This window comes from Citrus sinensis, chromosome 4, assembly GCF_022201045.2.
Source record: "Citrus sinensis cultivar Valencia sweet orange chromosome 4, DVS_A1.0, whole genome shotgun sequence".
Lineage (NCBI taxonomy): Eukaryota > Viridiplantae > Streptophyta > Magnoliopsida > Sapindales > Rutaceae > Citrus > Citrus sinensis.
This window is the reverse complement of record NC_068559.1, coordinates 26,703,474-26,724,642: the sequence shown is the minus strand read 5'-3', so window position 1 is coordinate 26,724,642 and position 21,169 is coordinate 26,703,474. Positions and strand designations below refer to the sequence as shown.

Here is a 21,169-nt window from a genome sequence, read left to right as displayed (position 1 = left end):
GATATAATATCAAAAACAGAATGCGGATTCCAGTAATTCAGTGGAGACTTATGTTCAATTCTGTTCATTCCCAGTATTTGTCTGCCATTTTTTTTTTTCCTTTTATTTTGCAAAAAGATGCAACTTGTTTGACTCCCACCAACTCCGAGAATTACCATTATGTTAATAGAGATATACTCTAAATAATCTAGAGAAAGAATTATTTAATCTGCATGAAAATTTTGATTAAGCAGAGTGTATCAACCTCTTTCTTAAGAACACAAACTCTCTTGCACAGGTCATATTCACACTACCTTCCCTTCGGTGTATACATGGGTACTGCGACATGGAACGCTAGAGATAAATAACTAATTTGATGACCGACATGGAACGCTAGAGATATATAATTAATTTGATGACCATGTTTTATGTAGTGCTGGATCATATAAATAAAGCACGAGTTTCTGACATATTGCTGCATTATTTTCTTGTAATAAAGACATGCATGTTACTGTTAGCTACCTGTCTCAATGTGAAGGATGTTTCTTGATGTCATATCAATGGTTCCATCAGTTTCTAGCCTTCATGTGCTGCCACATGAAGTGATCCTACTTACATATATAAAAGACAATGTCATTATCTAACTTGTTTAAGTATGATTTATGCTTAAATTTGGAAAGATTCTACCAACCCCAAGACTTTGTTTCCACATAATCACGATGTATTAGTGTTTGTTTTGCTTCTCTGCTGCAGAGTATCTCAGTGAAGTATTGTCGTTTGTGAAAGAGGAAAAAAAATAAGAGGAGGAGGCCACCATTTTCAGCACTTTGATTAATTACTTTTTTCAAGACAGCGTTATTTGTAAACAAAATTATTTCAGATGATCAAGCAATATTTTAAGCAAAGCCATGATTTCAGAAGAAATTCATCATTTCCTGTGAAGTAATTGGCACCAGAACCTTGGATAAAATCATTTTATATTATATACGACTAACCATAAAGCAAATTTTTTTCTTAACTAGCTATCTCTCTGTATATGTCCATTCTAGAAACTGCTGCAATGTCGAAGATACTACACTAATATTGTCACTACATATATGTGTTACAGAACTTTGCCCTAAAATAATATAAGTTTTATACAATTAATTTAAGAAAATTACATTTGAAAAATGAAGGCCCGTTCCTTTCAAAATTAATGAGCATGGTATATTATATTGTTATTGTTAATATTATTATTGATGATATCATGGTGACGTATTGCGGATGGCAGGGTTTTAGTACAGCTAAAGCTTCTTACCGTGGCATCTTTTCTTTGTTTCCAATTTTGAGATATGGATTTCCTTTTTTACAAAAAGTTTGTGAAATCATTAAAAAGAATAGAGAAAAGGACAGTCAACCCCTAACGTTTAAAGAAATTGACATAAATCCTTTCAACGTTTTAAAAAAGACTTATAATTCTTATTTCGTTAACAAACACCGTTTGTTTTAATAGTAAATTTTTTTAAAATTTATAATTACTATTATACTCTTATAATAAATAAATTAATATATTAATTTAAGACATGTCACAATTAATAATTTTTTTAAAGCTTAAAATCGTAATGATGAACATTGCTTAAACAAAAATTGTTTAGGATAAATTATGGATTTGTATCCTTTTGGTGGACAAGATCATGTTTTTCCCAAAGCTTTTTGTTTTTTTTTCTTGAATGAATCACGACAACTTCTACTATTATCATTATGTATTAGCACCAATTAACAAATTATAATTTTTAATATTATGTTTCGCTAGTAATAATTGACAAATTATTGGCCCTTTTGCTAAATTTAATCAAATATGTCCATCACTAAGCTTTTAGATGAAATGTAAATTGGACAAATGCGAAGTAAAATTGGCTGCGTATTTCGGTATTTGTTATTCGAAAGGGTATATTCATAATTTATAATTAATAATTTGGGTAAAATATAATTGTATCTCAATTTTAAGCTTTAAAAAAATTATTAATTGTGACATGTCTCAAGTTAATATATTAATTTATTTATTATAAGGGTATAATAGTAATTATAAATTAAAATAAATTTACTGTTAAAACAAACGGTGTTTGTTAACAGAAAGGGGTTATAAGTCATTTTTAAAACGTTGAGTGGTTGAATGTCATTTTCCCAAAAGAATATTGTGTTTCTATCCTTTCTTTTTTCTCTTACTTTGATTCCTCAAAGCGCGGTGGTCGCACAATCGAGCTGATTTTGTGCATGAATAAAGAAAAAAATGAATAACTTACACGAGATTTATCCATTTACACAATATGTTAGAACTGGGGATTTTGATCATGTTCAATAAATAATGTTACATTAGGAGGGCTCTTTTTAGTGGATGCTGCCATAACAAACCCTACAAGGGATTTTCTATTAAAGAAAGTGAAATCTTCTGCTTTCTAATGATATCTTTATTGAAGCAAAATAAAATTTTCTGATGAAAGATGTAAGGATGATTGATTGTATTGTTTTTCATAATAAAGAAATCCTTTTTGCACTAGATAATGGTATGCTGACTCGGATATATACTTGAATTGTAATTTCCAAAGGTGAATCGATGCTGGTAACTTTAATTAAGTATTGGCTAGAAACTCAGTCATTTGATCCACATTATAAGTACTTATTCTGCACTTTTAAAGGCCCACAAGTGCAATGATTCAAGTTAATGGAGGTTTCATAATAAACAAGAGAGCCTGCCCATGATCACGAATCATGATTTATGAGCAATTGAGCTCGCACTCTAAGCTCAGAAAAGACAATGCAAGCTGTGTAGGTACTATGCATTAAATCAAACAAGAGCACCAAGTATCAAACAACTATTATAATTACTCAAGAGGCAATTATAACAATGGACCCAACCACCAATATACCAACTCACAGCTAATTCTAATTAATGACTTTGCCGACATACGATTTAGCCATAATTAGCAACAGTTAATATGAATTCCATTTAACCGGGGAAAGCTGATTTAACATTCATTTTATCTAGGAAAGCGTACCTCTCGCGCATGAACATACTATTCAAGCACAATAAAAGCAGGAAAAAAAAAAAAAAGGAAAACAGTAGACTCAATCATGGAACGTCATTGTTAGGATGATTGCATATTCAGTTCCCTACAAGTATTTCCTACTGAACCTACATTCACATGACGTCCATCGAACGTAATACAGATTATATATATCTTGTTTTGTTTGTTCTTGTTTTATTTTGTTGATGCATAGCCAATCCTGTGAGTGGTCCCTGCAGTATGTTTTCTGGAGGCATGATAATGGAAAAGAAAGCCCGATACCCACTAGTGTTGAGACAAACACGGTGGAAAGAGTTTGTCCAACAGCACCCACAAGAGAAAATATGATCTCTCATTGCATAGGTGGATAACCTCCACCTAGGCTCTCAATTTCACTTTGGAAACTGTCTTTGTCCTGCTAAAACGCCCACTCCAAGAATCCCTTCAGTGTTAGTGCAGTGACCATACTAGACCGATTCCCCACATTTCTTGCCGTCCATTATGTTTGCCCACATTCTTAATTTCCTATCTGATCAGTTTCACCGGTTGTCAAATGATGCCACAGTTACACAGCTTCCAGATACAGTTGCGATTTTGAGTTGAGACGATCAGATTTCAACACAGCATAATTGAGCGCGGGCAGTGCAAATGCAACATTATGATCAGCAGAACATCAAGGCGTAAGCAATTTGAACTCCCACGGACTACAAAGGGATAAAAGGCCACATGAGAAAACAAACGACTCTCAAAAGTGTTTGTATGCATACCGTCCTTCGACTTTGCAAGTGCAGAGGGTATATTCCGATGTGTGAAGGCAATGTCCTTTTAACCAATTTTAAGATTTGCGCTTTGAGTTTGAATAGACCATGGGACTTGACTTACATTGTGGCTTTTCCCAGTAATCCGTTTCTGACCGTAGCCTCTGCTATCATCAATTAAACATTGCTGTCAAATCATCTAAAATCAGAATTTCATTTCTTCGCCCCCACATGTGAATCTTCAAGCTAACCATTAAACATTACATAAAACATAGGTTTTTCCCCATGTCCGTCAAACACTGTGTCAATGTCAAGTGCTCAGGATTACCAAAGAGCGCATTCACATGGGTGACTTGGCCAATAAAACATATGGTTGGACAGATTAAGCAGGCCAAAACCACACTTATATATAATAACATACATTTCACGATATTAATATTTCAAGTATAATCTAATAGCCAAAGAACAGTTGAGTTCCAAAAATAAATAGGTCGCAAACAAACCAAAGACAGTTCTAAATGCCAGCTGCTTTCACTTATCAACTTTAGAGCCATCACCATCTGTTTGGAGGTCCAATCAAAAGGTTCTACTGGATCTGCCACAACGGTAGAAAGCATCTTGGGTAGTAATAGCTTCCAGATTTCTTCTTCCTAAAGGCACCACAGTTTTGGACAGGAGATGCCGCATAAACGACAGTACTATGATATGCTGGATTTCTTTTTATTCTTGGGTCACATTGCAGTGAGTAAGTGAACACCGTCCAGAAATTCACTCTTCTACAACATTCACAAGCTCATATTCAATCAGAGAGAGGTTGTTATCTTCCTTCACGGTGAAATTGGCAGGCTCTGCAACTTCAACACGGCCCCACTTGTCCACAGCAAGTCTCATTGATCCTTTAAACATGTCAATTTTTGCATTGCGCAGAATCACAGTAGTACCCTCTTTCATCAGGTCCACTAAGCAACAACAAGCAAACATTGATTAGAACTGGATTCATAATTTAAAACAACTACTATAAGTTTGACAGTGTTTCTGATGAAAGTAAGATGCAAATAACAATGATTCCACTGGTAGACCTAAATAACCATTGTTCATGACCAAAAAACTTAGTATATAAGCCATTTGGATGAGTCCAGTTGCGGTTTTCTCAGTCGAGTCTAGACAGCCAACGCCTTTAATGATTTAGGGTAAGTTCAAAGCACTAGCTTCAAGCTCTGAAATTCACATAAACAATCATAACACCATCATATGATCCATAAAACTGCTTAGCTATGCAAATTTTGATACCATTTTACTATCCTGTCTAATGATAAAACTAGCATACCATTATTCTTGTCCCGTCCCTGAATTTATGACCATGAATATAGGCCGCACTAGAAACGCTTGTAAAGCAGCTTATTGTCTTATCTCATGGCCAATGGTTATTTACAACAAAATTTGAAGTGTTCATTCTCATACATGAATTACTAATGGAACTTCCAAACAAGAGCTAACATATGGCATCATGTCTAGGAAAGAATAAAGAAAAAGAAATAATCAACATACTCATGAGTTGGAACACACAGATGATGAATGCTGCAATAGCAAAACAACATAAATTCCAAAATAAATCCACAAAAAATTATAACATGTCTGCAGCTCTGCACGAATATGTACCTTGATCATTTCTAGCAGTAAAGATAATCATTCCTGTCTCATCACCAACCAAGCATTCAGCAATTCGCATCTGACGTACTTGTGTTCCATCACCACGACCCTTCTGCAATACCATCTTCGTACTCACGACCTTCACTGTGAGAGTGTGCCCACTAGTACCCGGGCGTAGCTGATCAACCTTGGTAAAAACTGGTTTCCTCAATCCTGATTTTGATTCTGCCATTTCCAGCAAAACTAAAAAACCTAACGAATAAAATGCTTCAGTGGTGCAACTCAAAACAAACCCAAAGAGGTTCGACAGTAAACATGGGCAAATGATTTTGTAAATCAGTCCCAACTAATCAATACAAAAGAAAAGCAAATTCATTGCAGCAAACACTGTCTACTTACCATTATTGAATGGAATTTGGTTTCATAATCTATTTTATTCGTTCCTATTAGTGAACAGCTATTAATTACAGTTATTTAAAGGTAAACATCGATGCTTTAAGGGTTTTAAGGTTTCAATGTGTTAAATTACGGTATAAAGCATGTAAAGATACTAAAGTTTCATTAAGGCATATCCTTTATGAGTTGTATGAAATCAGTTTCACTTGTCATAACACCCAAAAGATGTTTTACCTTTTTCATAAACTAGGTTTCAACACAAATGAAATATAATTCAACTAATCCAGCAGTTCACTGGGTCAATAATGCACAGAAGGGAGAGACGCACACAAATGGATCCCACTAACCTCTCCATTAACTCATCTAAGTTAAACAAAAATGTGGGAAAGTGAACCAAGTTTAATATCTGAATCTTAATACACACTCCCATTTTGTTCTGATATTGAGCAAATAGTTTTTTCCGAAACACAAACAGCCGACCGAAAAGCGAGGGGAGAAAGAAAAAAGGCTTTGGAATTTTTAGCATCTGAATCTTTGTCACAAATCACATTCTTTTGTCCATAAGACCAAATTTCATCAAAACAACGTAAAAAATGAATTCCATAATCTCAATGTAAGACTCTTCAAACAAAACTCTTATTGAACCCACATAAACCTATACTTGATAAGTTGAACTTTTGAACTTTTTGAAAAAAGATAATGTTCAGACATAAACGGTGCAATTTCTTCCCTTTACCGAATTTTCTTATCATCCAAAGTCTGCGCACCTAAAGACCAAATGTGGGGCCTTTGATGAGAATAAATACAAAAAACATCCTCATAGCAACATTTGATCGATTCATATACATTGCAAATCGCAATCTATGATCTTCAAAAAGAAGTAAACATCCTTTAACTCTATCCATTTATTTTATATTCTAACGGTGAAATTAAATAGATCAGACAACAAAATTGCATAAAAGTAAACGGAGCATCACCCCCCAAAACAAAAGGCTAATATTTTCAAACAAATCAACAATCGGATAAAACGAAAATAGAAAAAAATAATAATCTTCACTAGCGAAATCGAGAGGTAGGGTTTTCACGAACCTGAGTGGAGACACGAAATGATTTTGGGAATTGAAGGAAGAGACAGAGTCAAGAGAGAGTAAGAGATCTAGTTGTTTGAGAAGCTAGCCGTCAGAGTCGGCTCTTGATGGAAAGAGTTGAGTCATTCAATACAGACCGTCGATCTCAGATTCCCCCAAAACTTATCTTTACCCTACACGTGGCTGGTTTCGTCAATTTTTATTTCTACTTAATGACGTCGCTGTACTTTCCCAAAAAAAGGAAAATGACGTCGTTGTACCAACTGGCATGTTTGGATTCAATATATGCCGTCGATCTTTCGATAACTTAAAAAATCTTGCCCTACACGTGGATGGCAGAACAGCAACATCACTCAAGAGCAACGACAGCGTTTAAGTAACTGATGTGGGTGATAAATTGATAAGTTCTGACATGTGGCGCGAGGCGAGACAACTTAAAGTTAAAACGACAGAACCGAAGAGATTGCTGGTTGCATTACAATTTACATACATAAGAATTAAGAAGGGAGATGTGATAAGCATAAGCCGTTGGTGAGAACTACAACGTACGGTTGCAACAAATGGAGACCATACTTACTACTACTGCTTCTAAACTCACAATCTTTCATTCTATCTCCTCCACCAAATTAAATTCATTTTCTCGAAAATTTTCCGTCGGTTTCTCGGGAAACAAAAACAGGAAAAAAGTAACCACCCTTAAGCAAGGCTCATTTTCTTACCTTCCTCTTGGAGTTCAAGCAAGTGCATCACAAGCTGCAGCATCGTCCACTGAGGCTGAGCCCACTAAAGTGGGAACTGTTCCAAGCGAGATGAAGGCTTGGCTGTATGGGGAATATGGGGGCGTTGATGTTTTGAAGTTCGACGAGAAAGTGACAGTGCCTCAAGTGAAGGAGGATCAAGTGTTGATCAAAGTTGTCGCTGCTGCCCTTAATCCTGTTGATGGGAAGAGAAGGCAGGGCAAGTTCAAGGCCACTGATTCTCCTCTCCCGGTATATTTTCATTTTCACTCTTGTTAATTTCATTATTTTTTTTAATATAAATTTATTAGACCCCAGATATATGTATGTGTGTGTGTATAGTGCACGCATTAGTCTTTGTTTGAATTTGTAATCATTTTTCAGACTGGAAATTCGTCAAAAGAATTTCAGTAAGTTTATACCCTGATGAAAATTTAGAAAGTTTGAATTGGGTGGTATTCTTACTATTCATTAAAAAAAAAAAAAAAAGGAATGACGTATATATAGACATGTACTGTGTCTGATGGGTGATAGCCTTGGAACCGTCTTTCTTTGAATTTTGAAAGAAATATAGTGATATGACACAAATGACTATGCATTAGTTTTGCAGACTGATTTAACATTTCTGGTAAAATTGGGCTTCAGTAGGATGAGAAGTTGAGATCGAAGAAATGCTTACCATTAGCCGATTATAGCATAATTAAGTGTTCTTCTTTAACTTTTTTTTGGGGGGGGGGGGGGGGGGGGGGGGTGTTAAATAGACTGTTCCAGGCTATGATGTTGCTGGTGTAGTGGTAAAGGTTGGCACTCAAGTGAAGGAATTTAAGGAGGGGGATGAAGTATACGGGGACATAAATGAGAAAGCTTTGGAAGGGCCCAAACAGTTTGGCTCTTTGGCGGAGTACACTGCGGTTGAAGAGAGGTTACTGGCCCCAAAACCTAAGAATTTGGACTTTGTTCAGGCTGCTGGCCTTCCGCTCGCTATCGAGACAGCCTATGAGGGTCTAGAAAGGACTGGTTTCTCTGCTGGTAAATCTATTCTTGTTTTGAATGGTTCTGGTGGTGTTGGAAGCTTGGTTATTCAGGTATGTTATTACTATTTAGAATTTTTTTTTTCCTGATGTTATGTGCCTGAAAATTTGATAAATAAACATTGTGGGTGCCACATAAATATCAGAAATTTTGTTGGAAAGATGGCTTTTTCTAATGGTTACCAGAATTCCTTTTAATTTGATGAGGATGCAGTTTCCAATTTTTCCTTGACTAAAATACATACTGAAATGCATCAACTCATTAATGCAAGATACTTTCATAATGTTTATTCCCTCATATTTTTTGTTCTTGTTACTTGTTTATTAACAATGAGGCTCAAGCATAGTCACTGCTGTTTACACTAGAAAATTTCTAATGATGAGCCTGCTTTGTCAAATTATTGTAGTTAATAACTTGAAGAGCAAGTTTTTTCGATAAATTCGGTCATCTTTTGCCTAACTCTAGCTTCATTTCCACCCACCCTGTAGTAATTCTCCTGGTTGTTGGTGAAATCCTAAGATAATACTTGGAGGATCTAGGAATTGAAAGAAAAATAATGCTGCTAACTTCAAAACTATGAATGAGGATTTTTTTTTTCTTGGGTGGGGGGGGGGGGGGGGGGGGGGGGTGGGGCAATATACTTTATTGAACTTATAGAATAATATTTTCTATACACTTTATTGAATTTATATAATATTTTCTTGTTTATGCAGCTGGCGAAACAAGTATTTGGTGCTTCAAGAGTTGCAGCAACTTCGAGTACCAGGAACTTGGAGTTCTTGAAGAGTTTGGGTGCTGATTTGGCTATTGATTACACCAAAGACAACTTTGAAGATTTGCCAGAAAAATTTGACTTAGTCTATGATGCTATTGGTAAGATCTTGTACTAATTGCTAGTTTTTGGTGGCTAAATGTTTATTTTCTATCACTAGAGATCCTCAAAAGTTATAGTGGGACTGGTATGTCTTCAGTTGTCACTGGTTTCTACTTCCTGCCTCTGTTCCATATGATTGCACATGTTTCTTCTAGGGCTTGATTTTTAGAGTCGGTTAATGGAAATTATTTCCCTTTGGTTCTAAAACAACAGGGCAGTGTGATAGAGCAGTAAAGGCCATCAAAGAAGGGGGCACCGTGGTAGCTCTAACTGGCGCTGTTACACCTCCTGGCTTCAGATTTGTTGTCACTTCAAACGGAGAAGTTTTGAAGAAACTAAATCCATATCTAGAGAGCGGAAAGGTGAAGCCCATCATAGACCCCAAGGGACCATTCCCCTTCAGCCAGGTTGTTGAGGCTTTCTCATACATTGAAACCAACAAAGCTACTGGAAAAGTTGTTATACACCCAATTCCATGACAAAGAAAAAAGTGGTAGGCTGTTTTGTCATTTGTAATTGTCAATTAGAATGATATGAGGTATTGTATCTTCTATTCTCTTCTTTTTCATTGAGGGCAGTAGCTTAATAAAAAGAAGTCGTTATATATTGTATATGATAATGATCACAGGACTCTCTCATTCTTATTTCTCTCTGTCTTCTTTTGTTGCTTTAAATCTGGGTTATGCATATCATGCATAAACCTGCAACCATCCTTGGTAAGTCCTTTTTAGGAGTTCATTATGTTGTGGAGATCGGCAAAGTTTTAATGTTTGTAGCTGAAGTCAAGAAAAAAATCATGGCTCAGATGCCTCTGTCACTGTGCATGTGGTACAAGTTCACGTCTGGTATGGTTGGTGCTCTAAGTGAAACTTTCAGCAACTTAAATGCAATTTACCGTATGCTTACTGCTTCGCAGGGCTATGATTATTCCACATTTAAACTGCATGTTTGCATCGCAGGTCCGGTTCGGGACGAAGTTAATGTGCACTCTTAACTAGTACAATTAAACTTCAACCACAAGTTGCACAAACACTTTCACTGCATTTGCGCCAAGAGGCCCAAGACATGGATTAAAGATTACTTGTGCAGGCTATACGCCGACATGCTCAGCTCCGGTATGCAACAATGAACAGCTGAGCTGGGCCTGGGTTTACCATTAGTATCAGTCAAGCTCAAGGAGTTCATCGAAGAAAAGACAATGAAAACGGACCCACACTTTTCGACAACGTGGGCTCATATGATAATTTGGCATTGCCGTAAAAAGGCGGCAACCCTTTTGTTTGTATCCATCTTAATAAACTAATGGGACCGCGTAAAATCTATCAAGTAATCCTTCATGTCACACTGACACAGCCCAGCCTACAACAAAATCAATTGGCCCCAAATCTTACGTTTTGACAGGCAATCTGCCGGCATTAGAGATTTACTCCGCTACTAAAGTTTTGCTGATATTTTAGTTGTACCTTGGTGATCAAATGCCAACAACGGTCAACAAATACGCCAGTGGAGTGTGGGATCGATGAAGTCATGATGCGGAAGAGAAATTAAGTGAATAAAACAATTAAACAGGCCAATAGGTGAGGACCTGCCTGTCAGGGTATGATAGTTCCACTGAGTTTTGTAACATAGCAATTGATACTGCTACATTTGATGCACATGTAAAACATTTATTAATCTACTCAAAAGTCACAAATTAAACTCACCAATTAAGCATGGTAATCAAGGGTTTATGTATATAGCAAAGTAGAGTTAGGAGAGAAATGAGAAAGAAAATGACCTCCAACTAACAGAGAAGTGGTTGATGGACATAATTCCCGATTACTAATGTTACGTTACAAGAGCATCTGTCAGCCCTCATTACATTGCCATAAATACTGGTGAAAGCTAACAAGCTTGCCACATAAGTCAATTACTACCCCTACTTGCAGTTGCAGCGCACTTTTCCGTGGAGAATGCAATCCAGAGTGCCTACTTCCAAAGTCGAAACACACACACGAACTCTCTCTCACTCTCACTGAGCAAACAAAACATGAAAGCAGAGAACGAATACAAGAAAGGGCTGTGGACACAGGAAGAGGACAGGATCTTGCTTGAGTACATAAGGGTCCATGGAAGAGGGCGGTGGAATCGCATCCATAAGGTGACAGGTAATTACGAATGATTGGTGCAACATCACGTTGAAGCTTTACCCATTAAACTTTTAAATGGAAGATTAATTATAATTTCTAAATTTTTTTGGGAAGTAGGCTTGAAGAGGTGTGGTAAGAGCTGCAGGTTAAGGTGGTTGAACTATCTGAGTCCCAATGTGAAACATGGAGAATTTACTGAAGAAGAAGAAAACCTTATTATAAGACTTCATAATCTCCTTGGAAACAGGTTCTGTTTATATGCTTCTTTCTTTTTACTTATATCTTTTGTTATTGTTCCAATTATGAACATGAAGCCTCATATATAGAAGCAATATCACACTACTATTCCCATTTGCCAGCAGCAATTCTTTTTTCCAAAAATAATTTTCATCTTTGACAGAAACAAATAGAAAGGAAAAAAAAATCCATATCTTGTACAATGAAATCTCTCACATGAACTGATTATCTAATTAAGAAGCTGCACTCATTAGGAGGAAATTTTACTCCATCCAGTAATGAGATTTCTGAGAAAGTACGCCCTGGTTTTTGTGGGTACTTGAGAAATTTTATTAGAGGTACCATGTGACCACCCCCATATAATAAGCCAATAACTTGTCATATATATTTATGTTATAAAAAATACTAGAAACATAGGTGACATTGAATGATAATACACGTCATTTCATTATTGCCTGTTGCATGACCTCCTATGTGAGAAAGATTTGTTATTATATTGTGGTCCTTTTGCTACCCAAGCAAAGCAACCATTGAATGAGTCATTAATGGTGGTTTATAATTTTCTGTAAAGGTGGTCTCTGATTGCTGGCCGAGTACCAGGACGTACAGATAACCAAGTGAAGAACCACTGGAACACTCATCTCTGCAAGAAACTCGGCATCAATAAGAAGCAGAAAAAAAAGTTTGTGAGCTCCTCAAAAACACAAGCACAAACACAATCATCTCGGATAATAAAAGATGACAATGGACTAACTCATGATAACTTGAATTTTGAACATCTTCAAGATAGCGAAATGGCCTTGGATCAAGAACCTGGTGACCGTAAGAAGTCTAATGAGGAAGCAGAATCGATAAACCATCACTGCAATGAATCGCTTCTGTTACCAACTGAAGATGATTTTTTAAATTTGTGCAGCCCAATATTACTGGAATTTCTGGAGGGGCAGCCACTCGATCTAATTTGGCATAATAACTAGTTTCGATGGTTTCTTAGTATTCAAAATGAGACACTAATAAATTAGCGATTTCGATTTCTCCGTTCAGAACTTATAAGGTGTTAGCATTATTATTTTAAATTATTCATTTTGTTCTGTATCACACTTCACAGCTAATTGCAAGTATCATAGCATTGTAAAGCTGCTCAACTCAGGCTATTTCAGCATCATAGCATCACAGAACCATCAGATTCAGATCAGAATTGGCCATTATTGAAGATAAGTGATGTACGAAGAAGCAAATTTCATTACAACTGGAATAAAGGAAAACACGGTACAATATTTGAGCCAAATACAAGAAGCTAAAATGCTTATTTGTTTCTTGAGGACATGTACAAGTACAAACGCACAATACAATATGAGCTTTAATGTGAAATATCATCGAAGCTAGGGCAACCGGGTATTATGCATCAGGAGCTCAGACAGATACAGAAGGTAAAATGTTGAAGTCAAGATCCCAAAGCTCAAATTTTCCATTGACGAAATCATAATGTGCTCCCTTCAGCGCCAGGGTGTTCTTCACCACGCTCTCTCTCACAAATGGGTATGTCAATAGGTTTCCAAGGGACACATTCACAGCCTCCTGCATTAGAGTCAGATATAAGCTGTTAACACTATTAATTGCAACTTATTGATGGTAGCCAGCTTATACATACGACGCATAATGCATTCAGCATTAACTTCCTCAAATAAATATGATTAAACACTTATTATATATATTTTGAAATGATTTCAATTAGACCTTCAATGAACTATCTATTAGTTTTAATTCGTCATTGCGTGTTCATTAACTGTTCCTTCTCTCCACTCTCATGCTAACAAGATTCAGCCTTGTGCTACGTGCCACATGGCTAATTAGCTACTGCAATAGCAAACCTGTCGGCAGTTTTTGAGCATTTCAAAATATATATATTTTTTTTTCCATATTTGCATGTACTAGCTGTGCTTATGAAACAAAGATTAAATAATAACAAGTATGGCACAGAAAGTAACTTGCCTTTTCACAGTTCTTGCATTGCTCCTCAAAACTCAAATCATTGCATTCTTTTTTCACCTTGGACTTGGCAGATGAACAGATTTTGACCCACTCTTCTATGAAATCACTGAAAGTTCAACAGATGAAAACAACTGTCGGTAATTCCACTAATTCATTCATATTAATTAATGCCTAACCAAAAGAGATGTCATTGCGTACACGTCCTTGTAGTGCGGGAAATTCACATGGGCTAGCCCTAGCTGATTTAAAAAGTTGGGACAGTATCGGCTTATTTCAAAAGTAATCCTAACTAGGGTGGACATGGGTTGGATTGGATAGGATTTGTGAAAATTCAACCCAACCCATTATTGAATGGATTGAGATAAACTCAACCCAACACAACTCTTAAATTATCATGTTGGGTTGGATTGTATTGATTAGGTTGAAAATTTAAAGTCAAATTAATATTAAAAATTAAATAAAAAAAAAGATACGAAAGTTGAAATAAAATTTATTAAAATTAAATATGAAGTATTATATTATGAAAATTTTATTCACTATCTAGCATTTGATAAAGAAAACTAAAAAAATGTAGAATGAACAAAACAGAAAAGTACCTTAATTAATTGAGAATTGAGATTTAAGAGGATGATATTAGTTTTGAAATTAGAGTCTAGAGCAGTAGATATAAGAATAAAATAATCTCTTTTATAAAAGAATAGAAAGAGGATAAAAATATAGATTTGTTGTTTTATTTTTAGGATTTTGCAATTGAAAATTATTTTCTTCTTCTTCTTCTTCTTCTTATTTATGCGGGTTGAGTTGGGTTACATGGGTTCATCATAATTGACCCAACCCAACCCAATTATTGAACAGGTTCAAAAAAATTGACTCAATTAATTTATAATAATCCACTTAACTCGTCAATATTAAATTGGATTGGACTGAATTGTGTTTGATGAATTGGGTTAGATTGGGCTTGCCCACCCCTAATCCTAACCTCTTGCTTTTGTTATTGCAGAAAAAAAGTTAGTGAAAGCATTTTTTTACTTTCAAACAAAGAGTTTGGTAAGCTAAGCATGAAAGAAAACTAAAAGCCAAGAACTCAACTACGCATTGTCTTGAATTATTTGCTCTATTGGATGCCTCGAAGAATATGGGACCACGTCATGAATATAATAACTCCATTCTCTTTGTTATTATATCCAGCTAAATTGCTAAAACTTAAAATTAATTTGAAAGATCTTCAAGAATACATAACAATGAGTATATACACATACTTTAATTATATTGAAAGCTTATCGTTATGTAATTATTCTTATATCACTCCACGAACTATGAGAGTTAAATAGTGCTGGCTTAAAGAGATAAGCATATGTAAGTATTACCTCGCAGTGGTCCCATTATCAGGGATAGACATGAGCCCCTTTATACCACCACAGCAACTGTGTCCAATGACTACAATATTCTCCACCTGATGAAATAATTGACATTCTTTTTTTCAACTCCAGATCTTCAAAAGAAGGAATAGCAAAAAGAAAAAGGAGCACGAATATTCACACGCTAGTGCGCATGGCATTATATAAGTGCAGGCACCTTTCAATGCTTCATTTCATTATCAATTGTAGAATTGAGCTATATCTATATACACACACACGCCCATTTAATTTTGGGTGGGTATTGAATTATTTTATCAGTGGATAATGTGAAGTTCCAAAAATATCAAACCCTAAAGAATCTTTCTAGGATAATTGGTCGTGATTTCAAAACGGAGCGTGTGGGGGCATCAGGCATGCATGCCTTGTGACCAGACATCACGTTGCCTGCACCACGGTCGCCGACTGAAGAAGTGAAATTTTCATTTTTTAAGAGAGACGACATTGTTATTTATTTATTGTCTTAAAAAAACAGAAGTCAAACATTAATTAAGAACGATTGAATATTATGAAAATTTACTATTAAATTTTTTCACCTTCAGATGTAGCACCGCATATTCAATGGCTGCACCTGCTCCAGAGTATTTTTTCTGCAAGAAGCAAGGCCAGCTTGTCAGTTAACAAACAGATAATACTCAAAATACGTAATGCAAATAATAATAATAATAAAATGCTTAGATGGATGTTTTGAGTGAGACCTGGTCATATGGAGGGACCATATTGGCAATGTTTCGAACCATAAACGCCTCTCCTGGTTGAAAATTGAGGATATGGGATGGACATACTCGAGAGTCTGAGCATGCAAATACCAGAAACTGCAGTTATCAACAAAACTAACTTCAGTTAGCAAATAGCCACCCGCATTCCCATTGAATTAATTAATCAATAGCCGGAGAGTTCGGGCGTCCTTTGTTTTGGTGCCCATATTCAATTATTAATCATAAAGGCGTGTGTCTTGTGGCATGGTCAACGGCTCAACCACCCCAATGCTTTACAAAAAGCAAACACAAGAATCAATTGGAACCAACTCAGCAGCCCTGACTGACCATAAGCTAATATAATATTTGATCAAAGTAAGAGGATAGTATTAAAATGAAAGGTTATCTTAACACAAAAGGAAGGATCAAGGATGATAAAAATAATAAAGAAATAAATAAAAGTCAGATTCCCTTAGACGTCAAAAAAAGGGGACAGAAATGCCAAACCGTTACTGATCACAATAAAAAGTTAAAAAGCGGCCAACCTACCTTGGGGCTTTGGCCTTTGGCCAGTGCACCGTACAAATCAGGATTCTTCCTGAAAAAAACAAGGCAAAGCATCAGTGATCACGTCCATCGGCTGAACAATTTCTGAAAAAGCTGAGTACACGTGGCGATAACCTACATAGTTTAACCACGTCAGTTCCCAATTAAACACAGACTCTCCATCTATTTGTGAGATGTTTCATTAATTTTACCTATTGACCCCCGTAGATGGACGTCAATGAAAAGGGCAGTTACGGTAATTCAAGTGAGAGTTCAAAAAGAAGGTTCCAGTAGTCGTTCTAAACTTTTTGATGTATGTGTACTTATTTTTATGTACGTACTCGTATTTCTCTGTCTTAAATTGAATGAACCCGGTTTTCATCCTCTCCACCGGGTCAATGTCCCTCGAACCGGCCGCTTCTAAATCGGCCGTTATCTGCTTGATTTTCGCAGCGGCGACTCCTTCGAGGTCGCTTTTCTCGCTGAAATGAAAGAGGAAAGATCAGAACCGTCAACTAATGACACCTAAACACGTCAGCGTGGGGCCCAGGCCTATGGATAACCGTGGATGATCCACGCGTCAGGCATGGAGTGGCGTGCGGGAAAAGAAAATGACAAAAAAGGGCGGAATTATTAGCTATTGAGAAAATGTACAGAAAACACAGTACCTGAGGAGCTTGGTCAGTCCTGCAATGGCGTCCTCGTACGCGTCGTTTGCCATGTCTTCTCTCTGCTAATTTCGAATTTTAAGACAACGAAACATTTATCAATACATCTGTTGGCTTTCAGAAATGAAACCAAGCAATTCGATAAACAAATTCAAACAAATAACTCACTAGTCACTACAAATGCAACAGTTATATATATAACAATTGACGAAGATTTCTCCTTATTAAGGAGAGAGAATATTAGAAGAGCAAAGAAGAAGACTGATGGCGATAGCGAATGTGAACGAGATCAAAAGCTAAAACAGTTTATATATAATTCTGGGCTGAATCGAGATCGATGTACGAGAATCTCTAGAAATCAACCTTTTCAATTTCTCCGGGATTCTGCCGACTTCAACTTGCTCGCTTCTTTTCACGATCTCGGACCAGTATTGTAAGAGTTGTAAAATGAACCAAACAATGGGCGTATTTATATGAGAGTATTTGACCAGTTTATGATAAAGTTGTTCATATTTGAAATTAATCGTGTGATTCAAAAGCCATAATTATGAACCTTTCTTATACCCTAAACTAAAATTAAATCACAATTAGTTCCATATATAAACCACTTTATTATAAACTGGTCAAACACTCCAATATAAATATGACCATCGTTGAGTAAACGCGTTGTCTTTGTTACTTGCATATGTGTGACTCTGTGTGTGTTTGACATGGTATTAAATTACTTCTTAACTAAGAATGATTGTTCGGTAGCTAAATTTAGAGCAATATCACAATTAATTTAGAGATACCAATCAGACATCACCTGCAGCGGGTTTATTATTACAAAAATCTGCATCAGTAAAAAATTTAAATTATTAAACTCACGGGCAACTCGCAGTGATTTTTATTTTTTTAAAAAAAATTATCCGTTTCTGATTTTAACAATTACCAAACCAACTCACAATCCGCAACAGATTTTTTACGAGTTTTGTCATTTAAAATCATAAATATTAAAAAAATTAATAATAAATAAAATATTAAATTATAGACTTCGAATTATAATTTATGACAATAACCTAAAAAATCTGCATAAAATACTCAATACTAGATTTTATCAATAGAAATAAGAAATTAAAATTTCAACATTAAAACAAATATACAAAAAATATTAATCTAATACAAAATATTTTTATTGTAGGTAAATCATCATCACTAATATCAATGTCTTGTTTCATCTTTTAATCAATATACAGGTATTATCAACAATACTAACAAGTAAATTTTGGATAACTATTGTTAAAAATTAATTAAACAAATAAAAACCTAACTTTAATAAGCAAACATTAAGTTCAAGTCATTAAAGTAAAATAAACAAAATCAATCAATTAAAATAGAATATCAGTAATATTAAAACTTAAAATTATAAAATTTCTAGTTATTAAAAGGTTATTTTGTATGTGTGTGTGTGTGTGTGTGAGTGTGTGGTGCAATGAGATAAGTTAAGTTTTAAAATTAAGAACTTTAGCTTACATGGATTTATGAAAAAAAAAATTAATGATTATAATTAAAAATAAAAATAATTCAAATAAAGAATGTAAATTGGTAGATACCCACGTAGGTATTTGATGAATTTTTTCTCAATACCAAATCCTTACGGGTGAGTTTGCATATTGATGGTAATTATACCATCCCTATACTCAAATTCACGTGTATGGACTTTCGCGCATGAGCATTTTCGTTTCGCACGTATTAATATCATAAATAAAAGCAATAAACGAAGCATCAAAAGCCTCCAAAATATTTTATTTTCTACTTTTCTATTGGCAATTTTATATTTTGATTTAACCAAAAAATAAGTAAAACACACGTAACCGAAGGATTTCATGACCTTTGGCTCGAGCGAGGAAATAAAGGGCAAAAGAAACGGCGTACTAATAAAGTGGCCACCGGGAGTTACGGTGGGCGCAAGTCGTCAACTGGGCCGGCGTTGGAGGAAGCAAGAGCAACGTGGTGGGGCATGTGAGTATTGACATTCGCGAGGCTCTCATTATTAAATATACTAATAATTTTCTTTATATATATATATATATAAAAAGAAACTAATAAAAGTGTGAGGGGGAAAAAAAAACACGAAATTGTGATTGGTTTGCTTTGCGTCCATTTCGTTAGGTAAGAGTCTGAAAAAGAGGGGCCTGTTAATAGTTTAACGCAATTCAAGGGGAAAATACAAAGAGGTTCTAATAATGCACAAAGCATTGCATTATTGATGTGCTCTCTTTCATGGTTTTAATGCAAATATAATAATCCTCTTGCTCTTGTTATCCGTCCTAGTCACACACGAAGAATAAGACAAATAGCATAACTGCCAATATGGAAAGTAATGGAATGTAGCAAGCAAATTTTGAGGTTGCGGTCTTTTTATGGACTAGAATTAGTATGTGGAAGATAAGAATGATAGAGATGGTTAAATATGAATAATTTTTTTTTTAATAAGGATTCCTCATTTTATTAAAATTACAATTAAATTAAAAGATTAAAAAATTATTAATTTTAGTGCTTTTTTTTTCTAAATTATATTTGAAATTCGTGTTTTTCTTTTTCTTTTTCTTTTTTAGATTAGTCTTCAATCCTTATTTAAATAAAATTATGATTTCCTTATTAGGAGGGGACTAGTTAAATATTTGGTACTAATCTACTAAACAAAATCGAGTGTTTATATATATTTTAGTTGTTATTTTTTTGGGTTAAAATCAAGTTGAAGCATAGCGTCTCAAACATATCCTAAATGAACAAAATAAAAGAAATAAAAACTTGAACAAAGATTGATGTCAGAATAGAAAAATTAAAAAAAAAAAACTATTAACATTCAACCAATGCTAGGAAGGGGGAAAAAAGAAGAAGAAGAAGAAGAAGAAGAAGAAGCCTTGTTTATAGAAAAGAAACATCGAAAACTAAACATGCCACAAAAAGAAATTATGATTTAAAACAAAAACAAAAAAAAAAAAAAACTCAATCAAACTAAGAACCGAACTATTGTTTGAATTATATTTTATGAAAAAGATAATCAGTGTCAAAACTGAATCGACATGTGTCCACACTTAGTCAATACAATAAAATATTTTATCTTTTGTGAAACATTTATAAAATGTTTCATAACAATGTAGGACCTCATGATGTAACTTTTAAGTAGAATTTATATTTAAGATGTAGGGAGTTGCTAAGTTACATTAGCTGTTGCTTGTGCATTTGTGTTTCCTGTCTCTTACCAACTTATAAGTAGAATTTATATTTGAGTAGCAACAATTAGAGGTATAGGGAAACTATTTTCCTAGGATGTAATATTGTGTATTTGTGTGTCCTAATGAAATATATCGAGATCATATGACTTAAGTCATTATTATTAATTGGACGAGATAAATTAAAATAGTTCCTAAGGGGACCCTCAATATAAAATTTACAAATTTGCGAGCTCTGACTAGACGACTTCTACTGCAAAATATAGGATACGACCTGGCGAGAGAGCAAGCAACCCCAGATAAATAAGAGTACAAGGGTGGATAACACATCATTAAAGAAATTTTCAACGTGGTGGCCGATATGCATGTGCATCACTGCATGGGTTTGACTCTAGAAATGTGATTCCAAAGGTAGAGAAAGAAAATCTTCCAGAAAATAGTTTCCGTTTCTAGACAATGGGTGAGATCTTACCGCTACCGGGCTCTTTCTTACACAACACAGCATCATACACTTGCTAAACTTTGTAGCCATGTTTCACTTTGGTTCTAATTTCCCCCTGTTTAACAGGACAAAACTAAACAGATTTAATTAATTACTAATAAGCAGTATTATTCACAAGCAACCAACTGATAAATTGACATTCTTAATTATATTTTTCATCCGGCTAAAACGGCTACTGATTGACTTTCTCAGTGTGATTATTTTAG

At 35.0% G+C, this 21,169-nt stretch overlaps 4 protein-coding genes across 7 annotated transcripts; 2 read left to right on the top strand and 2 right to left on the bottom strand.

Annotated features, from left to right (window-relative positions):
- Nucleotides 1–4,163: 4,163 nt before the first annotated feature.
- Nucleotides 4,164–7,082, bottom strand: LOC102613390 (hypothetical protein). 2 transcript variants are annotated; one of them, XM_006483785.4, is made up of 3 exons: nucleotides 6,917–7,082; nucleotides 5,441–5,683; nucleotides 4,164–4,740 (listed from the first exon to the last, which is right to left on the bottom strand). In XM_006483785.4, the coding sequence occupies exons 2-3, from the start codon at nucleotides 5,661–5,663 to the stop codon at nucleotides 4,550–4,552; spliced, it is 414 nt and encodes a 137-aa protein (XP_006483848.1). In that variant the 5' UTR covers nucleotides 5,664–5,683; nucleotides 6,917–7,082; the 3' UTR covers nucleotides 4,164–4,549. The 2 variants fall into 2 exon arrangements, with proteins under 2 accessions (XP_006483848.1, XP_006483849.1); XM_006483786.4 differs by having other exon boundaries at nucleotides 5,441–5,674; nucleotides 6,917–7,038.
- Nucleotides 7,083–7,369: 287 nt separating this feature from the next.
- LOC102613872 (2-methylene-furan-3-one reductase-like) lies at nucleotides 7,370–10,171 on the top strand. Its single transcript, XM_006483787.4, has 4 exons — nucleotides 7,370–7,904; nucleotides 8,414–8,737; nucleotides 9,398–9,557; nucleotides 9,772–10,171. The coding sequence occupies exons 1-4, from the start codon at nucleotides 7,476–7,478 to the stop codon at nucleotides 10,035–10,037; spliced, it is 1,179 nt and encodes a 392-aa protein (XP_006483850.1). The 5' UTR covers nucleotides 7,370–7,475; the 3' UTR covers nucleotides 10,038–10,171.
- Nucleotides 10,172–10,315: 144 nt separating this feature from the next.
- Nucleotides 10,316–13,022, top strand: LOC102614177 (transcription factor WER-like). The gene is made up of 3 exons (XM_006483788.4): nucleotides 10,316–11,705; nucleotides 11,805–11,934; nucleotides 12,496–13,022. The coding sequence occupies exons 1-3, from the start codon at nucleotides 11,588–11,590 to the stop codon at nucleotides 12,899–12,901; spliced, it is 654 nt and encodes a 217-aa protein (XP_006483851.1). The 5' UTR covers nucleotides 10,316–11,587; the 3' UTR covers nucleotides 12,902–13,022.
- Nucleotides 13,023–13,148: 126 nt separating this feature from the next.
- On the bottom strand, nucleotides 13,149–21,017 carry LOC102614650 (carbonic anhydrase 2). Of its 3 annotated transcripts, none has more exons than XM_015531926.3 (9): nucleotides 20,934–21,017; nucleotides 17,244–17,305; nucleotides 16,917–17,057; nucleotides 16,579–16,627; nucleotides 16,030–16,146; nucleotides 15,868–15,921; nucleotides 15,284–15,369; nucleotides 13,917–14,022; nucleotides 13,149–13,502 (listed from the first exon to the last, which is right to left on the bottom strand). In XM_015531926.3, the coding sequence occupies exons 1-9, from the start codon at nucleotides 20,991–20,993 to the stop codon at nucleotides 13,338–13,340; spliced, it is 840 nt and encodes a 279-aa protein (XP_015387412.1). In that variant the 5' UTR covers nucleotides 20,994–21,017; the 3' UTR covers nucleotides 13,149–13,337. The 3 variants fall into 3 exon arrangements, with proteins under 3 accessions (XP_015387412.1, XP_006483854.1, XP_006483855.1); XM_006483791.4 differs by lacking the exon at nucleotides 20,934–21,017 and adding an exon at nucleotides 17,607–17,845 and having other exon boundaries at nucleotides 17,244–17,308; XM_006483792.4 differs by lacking the exon at nucleotides 20,934–21,017 and adding an exon at nucleotides 17,607–17,843.
- Nucleotides 21,018–21,169: the final 152 nt, after the last annotated feature.